This window comes from Coturnix japonica, chromosome 3 (genome assembly GCF_054131305.1).
Source record: "Coturnix japonica strain WE chromosome 3, WE-NBRP24, whole genome shotgun sequence".
Classification (NCBI taxonomy): Eukaryota; Metazoa; Chordata; class Aves; order Galliformes; family Phasianidae; genus Coturnix; species Coturnix japonica.
The window spans coordinates 30,039,591-30,054,486 of record NC_140665.1 but is presented as its reverse complement, the minus strand read 5'-3'; the positions used below and the strand labels follow the sequence as shown (position 1 = coordinate 30,054,486).

Genomic DNA, 14,896 nt, shown 5'->3' with positions numbered 1-14,896 from the left:
AGATGGGAGAGACCTGAGCCCTTGTGTTGCCCTGAGCGCAGGGGTTGGATTGGGATGCTGGAAGCCTCCTGCCACCACACGTGCAGGAATAGGTTGGTTATCCAAGACACTACATGAGCAGTCAGTGGTACCTTCAACTTCTTTTTTGCTGCAGCTGTCCGGTCATAGAGGCTCAGCAGGCTGCTCCAGCACAGGGCGTGGAAAGGCAGCATCCCTGTTGGACCACAGAATCTGGTTGATGAGGTACTCGCACTCCTCACCCACCTCTGTCAGGCGGAGGTCAAACTCGGTCATAGTCTGGTTATGCCCGAGCCCTTCGAGCAGCTTCTTCCCACCATCCTGCAGCAGGTGAGAAACAGCCCGTCAGACAGTGCCACAAGTGCCTAAGGCTTCTCTCAAAGCTTGAAACATAGCTCAGTAGAGAGGGACGTGGAAGGAGTGTAGCCTTATGCAGCACACAGTGATATGACACATGCTAATGACTCCCTCTGGGTATCATGTCAGGAGTCCTCAAGATCAGGCTGGGTAATGGCATGGACAGAGAGGATAACCTGCGAGGAGTCTCCAGCACCCTGCTGGGAGGGGATGGAGGCAGTGGGATTAGGTACACTGCTCCTCATCTCCCTTGGGTGCCATTTCCTGGGCAGGGCTGGCTTTTGTGGGGGAATATCTCACACAATTAATGCTGTGGGGTCAGATAATGTGACACAGAATCAAAAATCCATTGGAAAGGACCTTGAAGCCTATCCAATTCCAACCCCTGCCATGGGCAGGGCTGCCACCCACCAGCCCAAGGCCCCATCCAACCTGGCCTTGAGTGCCTCCAAAGATGGGGCACCCACAACCTCACTGGGCAGCCTGTTCCAACCTGTTCCAAAGTAGACAGATTGAGGGAGGTAGCACAGCTTGCATTTCTTTCCCTTGCCTGAAGCATTGTCTTTAGGGATGCAACTATCTGACATTTTTTCCCACAGCTCTTCTCCTTCAGGTGCCCAAAACACCCTGACCCTATCTCCCCCATGCAGGCAGTTCTCTCCCCAGCACTCTGACTGTTAAACCTTTAGCTAAAAAGGACAGAACATGAGAAAGGAGAGAAGCCTCTTCTTAAAGGAATACAGAGGTCAGAATTAGATGCATTCCTAGCAGAGATTTCCATTTCCCTATATATGAAATAAAGATGAAAACGCTTCACAAGTGGGTTCTGAAAAAGCTCATCATATGGAAGATGCTAACCATGAAGATTATTATTTACAAAGCAAAAACCCTTCTAATCCTTTCCATCCCATTTCCCTTTGTATCATTACACTCAAGCAGTTTTCCATGTCCGGAACCAAAAAAAGAATGAGATCTCACAAAAGGTTTTTTGCCATCGAGTCCTTTTTAAAGCCATTGTCAAACATAATGATGCCGATATTCCTGCCAGCAGGGACAGCTGGTCTTGCTGTCTCTTTATTGTGACAGTGAGAGAAATTGAAGCAGCACAGAAAGTTGGAGAGCTGGCATGATTGAATTTAGCTGTCCAGTTTCAGATTTCTGAAGTCCATCAGCAGAAGAGAAATGGTCTGGTTTGTGGGCATGGTGCACACTGCAGCTCTTAGGGATACAGTGGGATCTGCAGCAGCTACTCTGCCTGCACAATGTGAGCCTATTGCTCAGGAGCAACATATAAGCATCCAGATGTGACACTTCAGAGCTACTGTACTGCTCCAGAGATGTGGGGTGAATTAAAAGAGCTCAAGAACAGAGTCAGTTTTCTAACAATATCCTCTGAGCATTTAAAGGACAGGAGAGATTCAAGGAAGGGTGAGGCTGTGCTCTGCTGCATGTCAGAGGGCACAGCAGATTCAAAGAACAGAGGATACAAACAAGGTGCTCATCTTGTCTATCGTTTTCATCTACTCCCACGCTGGTAAACACGCTGTGATTTTCCCAAGCACGTGGCCTGGATTTCAGTCTCCTGTGGGGAAAGCCCCTCTCTGCCCAGAAATCAAAACCAGCTCCTGCCTGAGAGCCCCATGAGAACGTTGTGAGTGATACAAATGTGTGTCACCATGGAAGACCTCCATCCCCCTGTCTATTGCTTTCATTGCTTGCAGCTGACTGTTATCATAGCAAGACTGCAGATAGCAAGGGATGTGTTTTCCCCATGGCTTGGAGGCAGTTCAAGCTCAGCATTTGCTATGCAATAGAATCTCAGGATGGGTGAGGTTGGCAGGGATCTCTGGCGGTCACCTGGTCCAACCCTCTGCTTAAGCAGGGTCCCCATGAGCGTGCCCAAGACCACATCCAGACACCAAACCATGCATCCATACAGGATGCCAAACTGCAGGGTGCTTCTCTTACCGTCCCAATGGGGTTGCATGAGAAGTTGATACAAGTCAGGGTGGAGTTCTGAGTGAGGACCTGGCAGAAAAGCACAGCTGTCTGCTTTGAAATCTTGTTGCCTCCCATGTGGAGGGACTTCAGGCTGCTGTTGGTCAGCAGAGCGCGGCCCATTGCCTCCCCGCCCTTGTCCTCCACGTGGTTGAGGCGCAGATTCAAGGAGGTCAGGGTGCAGCTCATTGCCAGCGCTTCGGCCAGAGCCTGGGCACCCTCATCACAGATCTGGTTGTTCCATAGATTGAGGACCTCTAACTTGGTGCGGTTGATCAGCTTGCTGACAGCTTGTGCCCCCTTGTCTCCGATGAGGTTGTGGGATAAGTCCAGCTCCAGCAAGGAGGGGTGATCCAACAAATTGCGGACCAGCAGCTTGGTCTTGTCATCATCCACATTGCTGCGTGTCAGCTTGAAAACCTGTGAGGGTAAAGGACAATGAAACAGCCAGTGCTTTGAGCTGGGCTTTGCATAACTAACCCCTCAAGCCCCTGGATCGGCAAAGATAGGATTCACCTCCTTTTACAAAGGGAAGGGTGCTGACACAAAGCAAAACTGGCCCCTGGGTTTCTTCCCCCAGGCAATTTCAAGATTGAGCTGAGGAAGAAAGGTTCATTTTGGGATATATTACCTTCAGGTTCTTACAAATCTTCACGGCAGCAGCCAGGTTGCAACAGTCCTGGTAGGTGAACTTAAAGAGGTTCCACTCAAAGTTCATGCCACAGTCCTTCACGCCGTAAGTAAGATGAAGCTCTTCAAGGAGAGGGAGAGCAGGAACGAGTCTTCCCAGGTCATAGTGATGAATGCAGACCTCGTCAAACCCCAAATCACTCTCCGAATCAGAAATGTCATCCATCTCCTCCTCTTCATCCGTCTTCACTGGTGGCAGGAACTGATCAACCACCAGTTTCCGCACGTAGTCTTTGCAGAGAGGGATGAGCTCCAGGACCTGCTTGGGGTCTGTGGTGTTGGGGACAAAGCATTTCAGGATGTTCTCCAGGTGACATTCAAAGAACATCCGCTTCCAGCTGCCTCCGTGGCTGGAGATGTCACACACTTGCCAGCGCTCGGTGCAGCATCTCTTCCAGTAATCCTCATCACGTATCAGGTTGGCAGTGACAGTGAGCGGAAGGCCTGTGGGAAGCCTGGCCAGCACCTTCTTTTGGTCCTCAGGTGGAAGGAGATATAAAATAGGGTTGTCTGGAGGGAATGGAGAGGAGGAGATGTTGGTCTGGGCTGTAGGAACCAGGGGTAGCCCTACAGTTCTGCCCAGGTTCCCTGCTGACACTGATCCACCTCTCAGCATCCATCAGATGGTGCAGGGATCTAAGCTGGCAGAAAATTACTCTTTTTCTATGCGTGTGTGTGTAGTTACAGTCCCAGCATGGATGCATCCTTAGACCTGTCTCTGATCTTCGCTGCTGCTCCACTGAGTAATGGGTTGTCCCTTTCTCTCCCCTCTCCCAGTCAGTTCCAGATGAGACGTGCTTTTTATATTTTACTATGCTTCATCCACCCACCTGCTTCAAAAGCACATTTGCTGCCTGAGGACAGAACTTGTCACATCCCCACCAAGGGCTGTGGAGGAAGCCTGGAGCTGTGAGCACAGCATGTATTCTGAGATGGGAGTATTTCTGCTTCCCTTTATGAGCACTTGGCACGATGGGGCTGCATCCTTATGTGCTGCTGTAATATGTGACCCAGGAGTGGGAACCAGCGACTTCAGAGCCCTGCTCACAGCCAAGCTGAGTCCAGCAGGAAGAAGAAGCCACAGGACAAGGTTAGGGTAGAGTCACATCCTGGATAGCAGCCCAGAAGATGAAAGCCATCCCTGTAGCGTACAAGTATATACTTAGCAACTAAGCAGTTTGTCTAACTAGCTGCCTGAGGAGATATTTTCCCCCATCTGCTCCTTTGGCAGGGCTGGGTATCACACCACACCTTCCAGCTTCCTCTGCCTGCCTCGCTGCCCCCCTGCTCCCCAAAATACCAGCACTCCTCACCACTCTTACTTGTGAAATTCTGGACGATGTGCTGCAGGCAGAGCTCGCTGAGTGGGGGGACAGTGATGAGGCACCACTCAGGATCCTCGATGATGCGGTGCACGGAGTGCGAGTCAGCCATGAGCCTGCTTTGGGAGGGATGCACTGAGGGGACGGCTCTGTCCCTGCCACCTTCTGCCTGCTGCCTCCTGCTCAGGGCCCGTTTCTCCTTCAGCAGGTACCTTCTTCAGGTACAAGAAAATGGCTCGGGATCAGGAAAACACCACTGCACTTTCCAGCCAGGCTACCTGGGGAAGAAAAAGGCAACCTTAGATGGAGGCCGGCCATATGGGTGCCCTGCTTGTGCTATTTCAGCATACAGTTTCAGCCAGCCCTTCCTCCTCTCTGCTTGAACCTGGAGCATCGCAACAAAGCAACTATTATTTAGCCTTATCTTTATGCAGTGCCTTGCACAAAGAGGTCTTTAGAAACCACGTGGAATAGACAGATAATAAGGTGGTATTCATTCACGAGTTGTTGAAGAGGATGGACAAGAATTGATTGCTTGCTGTCCATTCCAGAAAAGAAATAGACAAAGCTGTCAGTATGGGTTTAAAACAAAGGAAAAAGGGGGTTCTTCACTGGGGAATGCCTTGCCGCGGGATGCTGCAGGTGCTGACAGTCTGTGGAGGCTGCAGCATGAGTTCAAGGGAAAGAAACCCCTTGGGAATGAGTCAGTGCTCAGAAGCCACACCTGGCTCAGCCTGAGTTGAAGGTGGGGAGAGAACTGGAGGAAAGGAACACATACTTGTGGTTTTCCACCTGCTTCTATTCCCTGCCAGAAGGGGATACTGGGCCACATCATCTCCTGGTCTGATCCAGTTTGTCTGTCTTTACAGACAGATGCTTACTATAAGTGCATGCACTTTTTAATACTTTGCTCAATTACTCTCCTGCTGAACTCCTTCCAAACATCCATTAACTGATGAGATGGTTCAGACATGTCCAGACCCACCCTGAGCATCAGCAGATAAGAGCTAAAAGAACCAGCCTGGTGCAGGAGGCAGGATGTTTGGTCCTATTAGCTCTGCAGAGCTTTCCAAGACTAAACTTTCCCATTTGCTGCTTCTCACCCCAACCTCAGGAGCAGCACTCTCAGCTGTTACATCCACGTGTGCAGTGACTGGAAGCCCTGATAGGTATGAGCACTGAGCCTGCCTCTCGAATCCTGGCTTCAACAGGAGTACGCAGGCTTGTTGATCCTCCGTGTGCAGAGCCATGCTGACCCTTACTGGGCCCTATGGGTTAGAGGCACCTAAAAGCAGCATCAGGAAGGATGCGGGCTGGCAGCACAGAAGTGAGGGCAGTTTCCTATAAGACCAAGAGGATGGCTTGGGGCAAAAGGCAGAGTCAAAAGGATGGTGTCATGCACAGAAGCCATGTGTCCCTTAGCATCATGTCCCACAGCATTCCTCAGCCCTACAGCCCTTCAATCCCTTCTCTGTTGTCCCAGCTTGTGCTGCCTCAGCCAGCATGATTCCTTTCCCTGAAAGCAATGTAGCAGGCTTTTCTACCTTGCTGCCTCTGCTGTTGAGAAGTAAGAGGAGAGAACTGACTGCACAGCCCCACTGAAAACTGAGCTCCTGATGCTTGCTGGGCTTTGCAGAAGGGCACAGCACGGCCGGATGGCAGTGAGGTGGCGCTGACAGAGGTGAGGGGACTGGGGAAAATGCTTTCTCCTTGCTCAGCCCTTCATCCTATTCAAAAAGCATCTGTGTCACTCTGTCCCTCAGGCCAGTCACAGCTAAATGGGGCTTCTGATGGCTTTTCTGTGGTCAGAAAAGGGCTGGAGGATGGTGAGCACATACTTAAACAGCAAACCAGCCTTTCAGTCGCACCTGCTTTGCTGTGGGAATGGACATCTGCTTTTTTGATTCACCCCAAGTACGGTTATGCTCCACACTCAGACGGCATTCCCAACGGAGCTCAAAACCAGAGGGAGCTCTCGGGATGTAGCTGCAGCACCCAGGACATGCTGGCAGCTCTCCCCCTGCCTCTGTGCTGTGCTCACCCTGTGCAGTCCCACACCCAGCAGCACCGCCTTGCAGCGCTCCCTGGCACTCGCACAGAAGAGCTGATGCTAAGGATCCATTAGGACAGCGTATTACGGCTCCTAAAGAGTCTCCGCAATGGGCCTTAAGTAAAGAGAAAAAAAATGTCAGACGAGGAATCTACTTAGCTCCAAATATAATGGAATTTGTCTGTAACTGGATATGAGGCAGAATGAGGCCAGGCAGACGTTCGGGAATACAGCTCGTGTAGCCACTATGACCCAGCCAGAGCCGAGGGCCACAACAAGGTCCTGGGTGACAGCAGCAGAGGTGAGGATCGCTGCAGGAAGGAGCAGGAAAGCTCTTTAGGAACCGGGGAGGGGGGTGGTGGGGGGAGGCGCACAGGGTGGCACGCAAAGCAGCGGGGCTGCCCCCACCCACGGCCCGTCGGACACGCAGCCCGACTCCCCATCTCTCACCCCAGCCTCCCGCCCCCCCCCGACCCCACACCCGGCCCCACACCCGCCGCCCCTCACCGTCGGGGACGCGGCCGTTGCCGGGGCGGCCGCCGGTCTCCGGGGACGCGGTGGCGGCGGGGCTGGCCGTGCCACAACCCGGCAACAGCGTGTTGAGCAGCGGAGGGGAGCAGGCAGAGCTGCATCGTCGGCAGCACACGTAGGGACTGCACGCATAGCGCAATATATGGAGTCAACCGAGGGATGAAAGCTCACGTCGCATTTTTCCCCTTTCTCAGATGGAAGCATTTCGGTATTTGCCCACAGATTTTCTGGCTGAAAGGTGACATTCATAGCGCCGACGGGCTGGGCAGTGGACACAGCACTATGTCAGCTGCTGCGTGCCCTGTGGGGGTGCACACAACGCTGGTGCCAGCTCTCATGATAGTCTCGCTAGTCCCGAGATAGCTGGCGTTTTGGGGAAGCTGCGCTGCCTTTCGTTTAAAATACACCTCCTGATTGTGCCGATGTGATGAATGTGACCTGAGATTACCCCGAAGACTTCACAGCGAAACAACACGCATTTAGACCTAAAAAAGCATCAAGATCCTGAGGCGTGCAGCGTGACTTTGAGCGGTGTGAAGCCAGACCTCAGCAGCAATGTGCTTCCTTGTGTAGGCGGGTGACACTGCTGTCCCCCAGCTCTGGGCACAAGAGAGGCAGCCTGTGGGCCACGCTGGTGTTTAAACATCTTCAGGGCTTCCTAGAGCTTGAAAAAGTGAGACTGAGGACAATACACAGCCATAAGTGTTCTCTCTTGCACTGAGCAGAGACTTAGAGCAGCCTGCAATGGCAAAGCCTTCAGCCCAGCTCATGGTAATGAGATACTGATGCTGTGCTATGAAGGATTTGGGGTCCAGTGGGGTCCAGCCATGTCTGCCCAGAGCCATGGGATCCCAGGGACAGTATGGCCACATACTGCAGTCAGCTGTGGAACGGGATGCATTCAGGTCTCGAATCATTGAAAACAAGGAGCAGCACCTTAAAAACGTCTGCATTAACTCTTCCTTTGATGACTACCTGAACATTTATTTCCATGCATGTGTTCCAGCAGGGTGTGCAGTCAGAGTCACTGCTGCTCCTCAAATGAGCTGGAGAACAGCTTCACTTTGTTAGTAGTGAATACCACAATAACAAACTAGAAGTGGAGCCAGTGCACTGGTGGGGGGACACATCCCACGGGGCATCTGCAGCTGGGATACTGTTGTGGCTGATGGCTGGATGGTGACAACCCATTTGGTGTCACAGGCATGAGACTAGAAATGTGTTATCCTGGCTTCTCCCACTCTGATTTCTTCGTGTCTTTGTAAGGACTTGCTGGTAGTTGAGCATCATAGGACAAATACAGCACCACACCACTCTGAGAAGGGAGAATCCCACGGGGCAGTGTGTGTGGTTGCATGCCCGAGCAGAGGAGGTGGCTGGGCTGCCCAGGTGCTTTCTCTCCTGCAGCTCAGCAGCTTTTCTCACTTCTAATGGGCTGCTGGGTTTCTCCCCGATGGGACAACACGAGCACCAGCTGCCTCCTCAGGGACTGCACAACGCATCTGGCAAGGCTCTTGCCTGCAGCATGCGGCAGGCTGTGTGAGTGTAGTGGCATCTGGAGGTAGCAGCAGTGGAAGGGGAAAAAATCCATGCACGAATCCTCCCAGCCAGCCCTGTTAAGGCACCTCCTGCAGCCCCTTTTGTCCTCATGTCACATCACAATGGCCAGAATTCACTGCAGTTTAGGACACAATTTTATCCATGTTCTTTAGGCCATATGGGGTGGCTTTTGCAGTGGGGCACCCCAATCTGTTGGGCATGCTTTGTTGTGTCATGCACACCCCTGGGGTATGGTTGGAGATTGTGAGAGGTGGATTTGCTGCTCAGTGTGTGCCTGGCATAAAAAGGATTTGCCTTGGCAGGAGCTGGTGAAGTTTGTCCTTGCTTCCAGGGTCTCTCCTTGCAAAGTGGCTTGTGCTGCTTCAGTGGGAAGCTCAGAGAAGCACAGAAAGTTGCTAGACTGATGGGGGCTGGACAAAATGAAGATGCTGATGAGTGGAGACAAGACCCAAAGCCCAGTCTCCAGGCCTTCCTCCTGTTGGTTCCTGATGGAAAGTGCTGCTAAAAAGCTGTCAACATCTCTTGTGGTTCTAGAGGAAGTGGTGAAAGGAACAGGAGAGGAAATAACTCCCTGTGAATCCAGCACTGAAGGAATGGGGAGCACTGATGGGATGGGGAGCACTGTATGCACATGTGCTACTTCTCCTCCAAAGCTTTCTGCTCTCCCTGGGTCCCAGCAGAACTGTGCAGCTGCTGACAGCTATTAATAGAGGGGCTGATTGTGGATTCTGTCTCCTACTGCTTCCTGGGAAGAGCAGTAATTACCCTTAATTAGCTTGGATTTGGTTCCACCTCCCACCTTCCAGCCCCCTGCCCTGCTCACAAGAGCCAGCCCAGCTGCTGCCTGCAGTGCACGGTGGGGAGCGGTGCTTAGCTCCTAACACATCCTGTAGGCTCACCCCTGGCTGCTGAGAGCAGCAGGAGCTGTGAAGCTCATTTTACCTTGACCTTTCCACTGCGACACAGGAACCAAGCAGGAGGTGAGGGGAATGGTCCTACTAAAGAGCCTGAGAATGCCGGCAGGTGGGAGACTCAGCAGCTGGCAGCACTCCACCATGGGGAACCCCTTCCTTCTAGGATGCTTGCTGCTCACAGCAGGGTGGATGCATTTGCTACTGCTGGAACTCCCTAGGCTGGATAGTTTAATTGGCTCTTCTCATGTTTCAAATGCGTTTTTCAGATCATATGCTTTCTTGACAGAATCTTGAAAGCCTCCAGGCTGGTAGGAGCTGTGCCCAGGGACCCAGCAGCTCCTGTCTACAGCCCCTCTCCTTGCTGCTGGAGCACCCACTCCTTTCCTCTCACTGACACCTCTCCAGCATCAGGCCAGAAGATTCAGGCCTCTCTGCTGACTCCCACTCAGCCCCTTGCATCTCATCCAAATGCCAGATGGCAAACTAACTCCAGCAGGAGCTGTGCCAGGCCCCCCTCCCTTCCTCTCTATCCTTTAAGCTACAGAAAAAAACCACGATGAAGAACCAGTGCAACTCTAGCAGTGGATGCAGACTTCAGGCTGTTGTGCTTTCCCTTGCTTCCCTAGGCTTCAGCCCCAGCTGTGTGGGATTGAGGTGGGGGATGCTAGAGAAGAGAGGAGCTGGTCTACAGCTCTCCTTGTTCCCAGCTCCAAAGCAGTTATAATTAATGGATAAAACTGAGGATGCGGCCACACTTGCTGCTGGCTGAGCACTGGCCGCCCCTTGAGCAGTTCCTTCTCTCTTCAAGGGACTTTGACACCTTCTGCTGGCTCTTGATACTCAGGAAATGCCATCATCACGGCACCAGGGCCTTTCTGTTAGCTCTGGGGTCTCCCACTGTCACTTCTGTGTTGCAGCAGGACTCTCAGCTCTGCTCCATGCAGCACAAGTCCCCTCGCTGCCGCTCAGCTCCTTGGTGGGAATGGGGAAGACAAGCCTGTTGGTAGTGCTAAGGGATCATGCTCAGAATTAGGGCTCACTGCAGCAGGTTGGGCTGTAAGGAAGGTCACTGGGATCACTGAACACTTTTGCCAGCCTTCCTTCCTGTTCCTGTGTGATGGGATGGTGCCACAGCCCTGTGGCTGCTGGTGGGATTTCCATGCGGAGGAGGGACAGGATCTGGTGAACCTTCTATTCTTGGCTGTGTTTCTTGCAGCCTTTACAGCATTCAGAGCAGGTGTGAAGCTTTTCCCTTCCCTTGCTGGGGATGAGAGCTGGTGGGAGGCTGTTTTCCAGAGCCCCATGGAGATACTTCCTTCACTTTGCATGGTCACTTGAGTTGCTTTGGGAGTCCATGATGTGCATTTCAGCTTGTGGATGCATATCATTCCCTCTCTTGCCCTAATTCCAGCCTCTCCCTGTTGTGCTGTGCTTTGATCAATGTGAAATATTTGCAACAGGGTTAGGTGCTGTGCAGGGACATGGAGCAGGGGGGGGGAATCAAGTCTGCCAGCCCAGGTGGTTTTACACTGTGAGCACCTGGGAAGTTCAAGCAAAGCAGCACAGCACCTTTCCCTCACATGGCTGCTAGACAGCAGCTCAGAGACCCAGGGGCTGCTCCAGCTGAGGGCAGTGCCCACTTTCCTTGTGGGAAAACAAAGCCCAACACAATGAGGACAATGTCAGCGCGGTCGCTGCGGCAGGAGGATGCTGATGGGGTAGGACAGCCTGGGAGCTCACTGCTGAGAGCTGCTGAGCTGATGCTGTCCTTCGGTGCCCTCTTCCCCCCTTTGCACCTCATCCCTGCCGGGGCTGCATGGCCTGGTGCCAAGGGCTGAGGAGCTGCCAGCTGCCATCGCCCTCCCTACAGTGATGGGTGGCAGAGTCCCAGCCCCCTCTTCGTGCCCTCTTGTCCTCTCTGCAGGGAAATCCGCCTGGATTCTCTTTGCAGACAGGGAGTGCTCAGCGTGGCAGGGCTGGTCTTGCTGTTGCCATCTCTGGGTGGGCTGCCGCTGTGTTTCCAGCTGGGCAGTAGAGAGAATTAAAAGCCTGAGTGAGCAGAGCAGCCAGGATGAGCCAGGAAGCATCAGCAGTGCCTCTGTCAACACTGCAGCTGAGGAAGGCAGGCAGCTCCTTAATTATTGATTGCACTTATAAATAAATGCTGGGACGGGGAAGAGAAGGTTACAGCAGAGCAAAGAGCTGCTTTGAGGCGGGGAGGAAATGTGAGAACGTGGCTGTTTTAAAGGTCAGGTGGTTTTGCATCTCCTTTCCTCTTTCTCTGTTAAACTCAGTGATATTTGAGGTGAGGACTCACCTTCCTTGGGCCAAAGTGGGCTGGGGGAAGCAGCGTGAAAGTGGGGGCAGTGAGGGAAGGGAGCGGGCAGGGAACGGCGGCTGCAATGTGGGACAAGTGAGGAGACAACAAAATTAGTAGAGCAGCAAATCCCAACCCGAGTGTAAATAATTCCTCACCATGTGAAAAGAAGGTCTACGTAGCTTCTGATTTATCTTCCTGTTCCTGGAGCTGTAACCCACGCAACCTCTGGTGTAAAGGAATGGGGCAGTGTGTGAGGGAAGGCTGGGTGAAGATCAGAGGGAGATGGAGATACCAGGACCTGTGTTAAGGACTACAATAGCAACCCCATGTCTGTGCAGCCTCAGGAATGTCGTGGTCAGCTGAGAGCATGGGGGGGGGACTTGGGGCTGAAATGGAAGCAGGGCCTCGAGAATGACAGCCCCCACAGGAGCCCTGAATGCCTGCAAGTGATGGGACTTCACAGCTTACTCTGGAGCACTCCTGCAGGAGGGACTGCAAGAGCTATGAGGGCACAGGGTGCAGTGCAGAGCTGCACTCAGCCTGCCCCAACACAACAGGACAGGCCTCCCTGCGGCCCCTCTGCAATCTCAGGGGAGACATTACATGTGGTGGGCAGCAGCAGCCCAATTGTAGCTGTGCTTACCTTCTGGGTTTTCCCAATGCTTTCCAGAGGAGCTCGGATTGCAGCCCATCAATTGCTGCTCTCAGCAAGTGGTGCAGAAACACCGGCTGTAATTGAATCACCAGAGCTGACTGCAAAGCACGGTCATCCTCACAAAGCGAGCTGGCCAGCTGTGAAGGGCAGGCAGCACAGGTGAGCTCAGGGATCCCCCCATGAAACACCTGTGCTGCTCTGGCTCGTGCCCTGCCATGAACCTGGGACTTGGCCACCAGGGCCAGGGTTGGAGAGGTGCTTTGGGCCAGGGGCTGTTCATGGCAGGCAGCATGATGCTCCCCACAGGCTTTCCTCCCTTTGTTTCCACTATTTTTTCCTTCCTCCTCAGCTGCTGTTAGGAAGGGATGTCACTGTGGTGGTTTATAAGTAGTGACCCATCTTGCTATTGAGTGTGACAGTGGTCCTCAGCTTCTGCTGGCCCCGAGGTAGCTGGACAGTCGTGGGTCACATCCAACTTGGCTCTTCCTGTTGGCTCGATGAACTGTTCAAAACACAGGCCTGCAGCAATGCCAGGAGTCCTGGGGATGTCCCTGACACATGCTGGGGATGGCCCTCGTGGGATTACACATGCAGCTGGAGAAACCCAGCCTGTGCTCACTGTTCTGCTGCCAGCTCCTCTCCTCAGCAAACCCTGAGTGACTTGTCCTATCTCTCCCTGCAGGCTGCCTTTCAGGTACTCCTGATGCCCTCCCTAGCAGGCTCTCTTTGGAGATACTCCCAATCCATCTAGGGCTCCCTACCCTGCAACCCCAGCCCTGTGCTGGGTCTGCTGCTCTATCAGAGAGCAGGACAGGGACCCATGGCTGCTAGGCTAGAGGGTTATGTAGCCTGCAGAGCCCCAGCTCTCATCCCATCTGTGCAGCTCTTCCAGCTAGGCAAGGCCTAATGTGTGTGGTTGGTCCTTCACACAAAGTCAGGTAGCTGCCTGGAATTCGGGCCGGCACTCACATGCGCCCTTCAAGGACCTTGGGGGTCCATCTGGACTTACAGAGCAGTTGCCTACTTGACAGCACCTGTTCACAGCAAAAAAAAACTCATCACTTATTAACTAGTTCCTGCTTTTCACTGTCCTGTGTGTGTGTGTGTGCATGCAGCCCGTGCTGTTTGGAGTTGCAACGCGTGCACAGAGAACTGCTTGCACCTTAGATCTCTAGTAAGGGAATGCAAGCTGCTATTTTGGCGAGAGATCTATATTTAAAACTCATGTTTCATCCCCTCCAGCTCTCCTAGCTGAGCACTGCTCTACCTACTGCTAAAATACAGAAAGATGGTGGCTATGTCCGTAGCATTGGATGCGTGTTGTCTTGTGGAATAAAAATGGCAGGAAGAGGATGTAGTCCTGTACACTGGGATTTAGGAGAATAGCATGGAATTTATTCTTTTAGGATCAGTGATGGTCCAGCACAGCCACATCTCAGAAACCAGCATTTCTACTGCAGCAGCCCATGCTACCAAACCGGTGCCTCCACACAGCTGCTCTTTGGTAGGATGAGATGCTTTCTCTCTTTCGGTTACATAGCAGGTTTTGTGCTACAGAGTTACAGCAAGATCACAACTTGGTTGTGCTGCAACCTTGTTGATGACCCATCTAAATCCCTGCAGGCTCAGAAAGAGGAAACTTTTCCTTAGTGCCTCTGCTCAGGACACCCAGGGTTTATTTCTCATGGTGGGATTGGCTCTGCCACCTTGTATCTGGGGAGCCACTCTTCCCATAGAATACAGGAGGGGGATAGCAGAGCTAGGAAGCCATGAAGCTGTGTCACTGCTGCCCACTCATCTCAGCAGGCTCCTTCCCCAGTGCTGAGAGCCCATCAGATCCTGCAGTGGAGAGGAGTCCTTCAAAAAGCCCCTGAGGACACCACCACTGCTCTGGAAGTCACTGCTGCAGCAGCCATTGGCTGGCCAGGTGAACACTGGTGGGGGCTTGACTTGCACTTTCTCTGCCTGCAGAGACATTACCTTGAAGGTCAGCACACGGATCCCTGCACATCAAGGGGTGAGGCAACAATTTACAAGGTGCCAGTAGTTTTAAAGTTGAAATTAAACAACAAAAAAAGCACAAAGGGAGGTTAAATCCATAAGGTTGCTATTGGCAAGCTCAGGCTCTGCTTTTGGAGCATGATGCAGAAGCAGCTCAGCCTCTCCTCCTCCTCACACACCTACTCTCCAGTACCAAGAGGAGGCATCATCTCTAGCAGCAGCTTTTATGAATGAGGAAGCAATCAAGAAAAGCATTTTCCCAGTAACACAGAGCATCCTTTCCCTTCCCCATACCTGGTACTGCTGTGGCTGGGATGAAACACAGCAGCTGTTCCACAACAGGCATTAACAGTATTTTTAACCGATGGCGTGAACTGTCCCAGTCATCCTGATGTCCAGGAACCTCGGCTCGCTGTCTCCTTTACTAAAAGCTCTACCTTAAACTCCCTGGATGGAAGTAATGATTAATGGAGGAGAAGG

The 14,896-nt window shown here is 52.6% G+C and overlaps 1 protein-coding gene across 1 annotated transcript; it reads right to left on the bottom strand.

Annotated features, from left to right (window-relative positions):
* Positions 1-81: 81 nt before the first annotated feature.
* DRC5 (dynein regulatory complex subunit 5) lies at positions 82-4,779 on the bottom strand. The gene is made up of 5 exons (XM_085542401.1): positions 4,664-4,779; positions 4,386-4,600; positions 3,005-3,573; positions 2,344-2,793; positions 82-339 (listed from the first exon to the last, which is right to left on the bottom strand). Exons 1-5 carry the CDS (start codon positions 4,777-4,779, stop codon positions 163-165), a joined length of 1,527 nt encoding a protein of 508 aa, XP_085398527.1. The 3' UTR covers positions 82-162.
* Between the last annotated feature and the right edge of the window lie 10,117 nt (positions 4,780-14,896).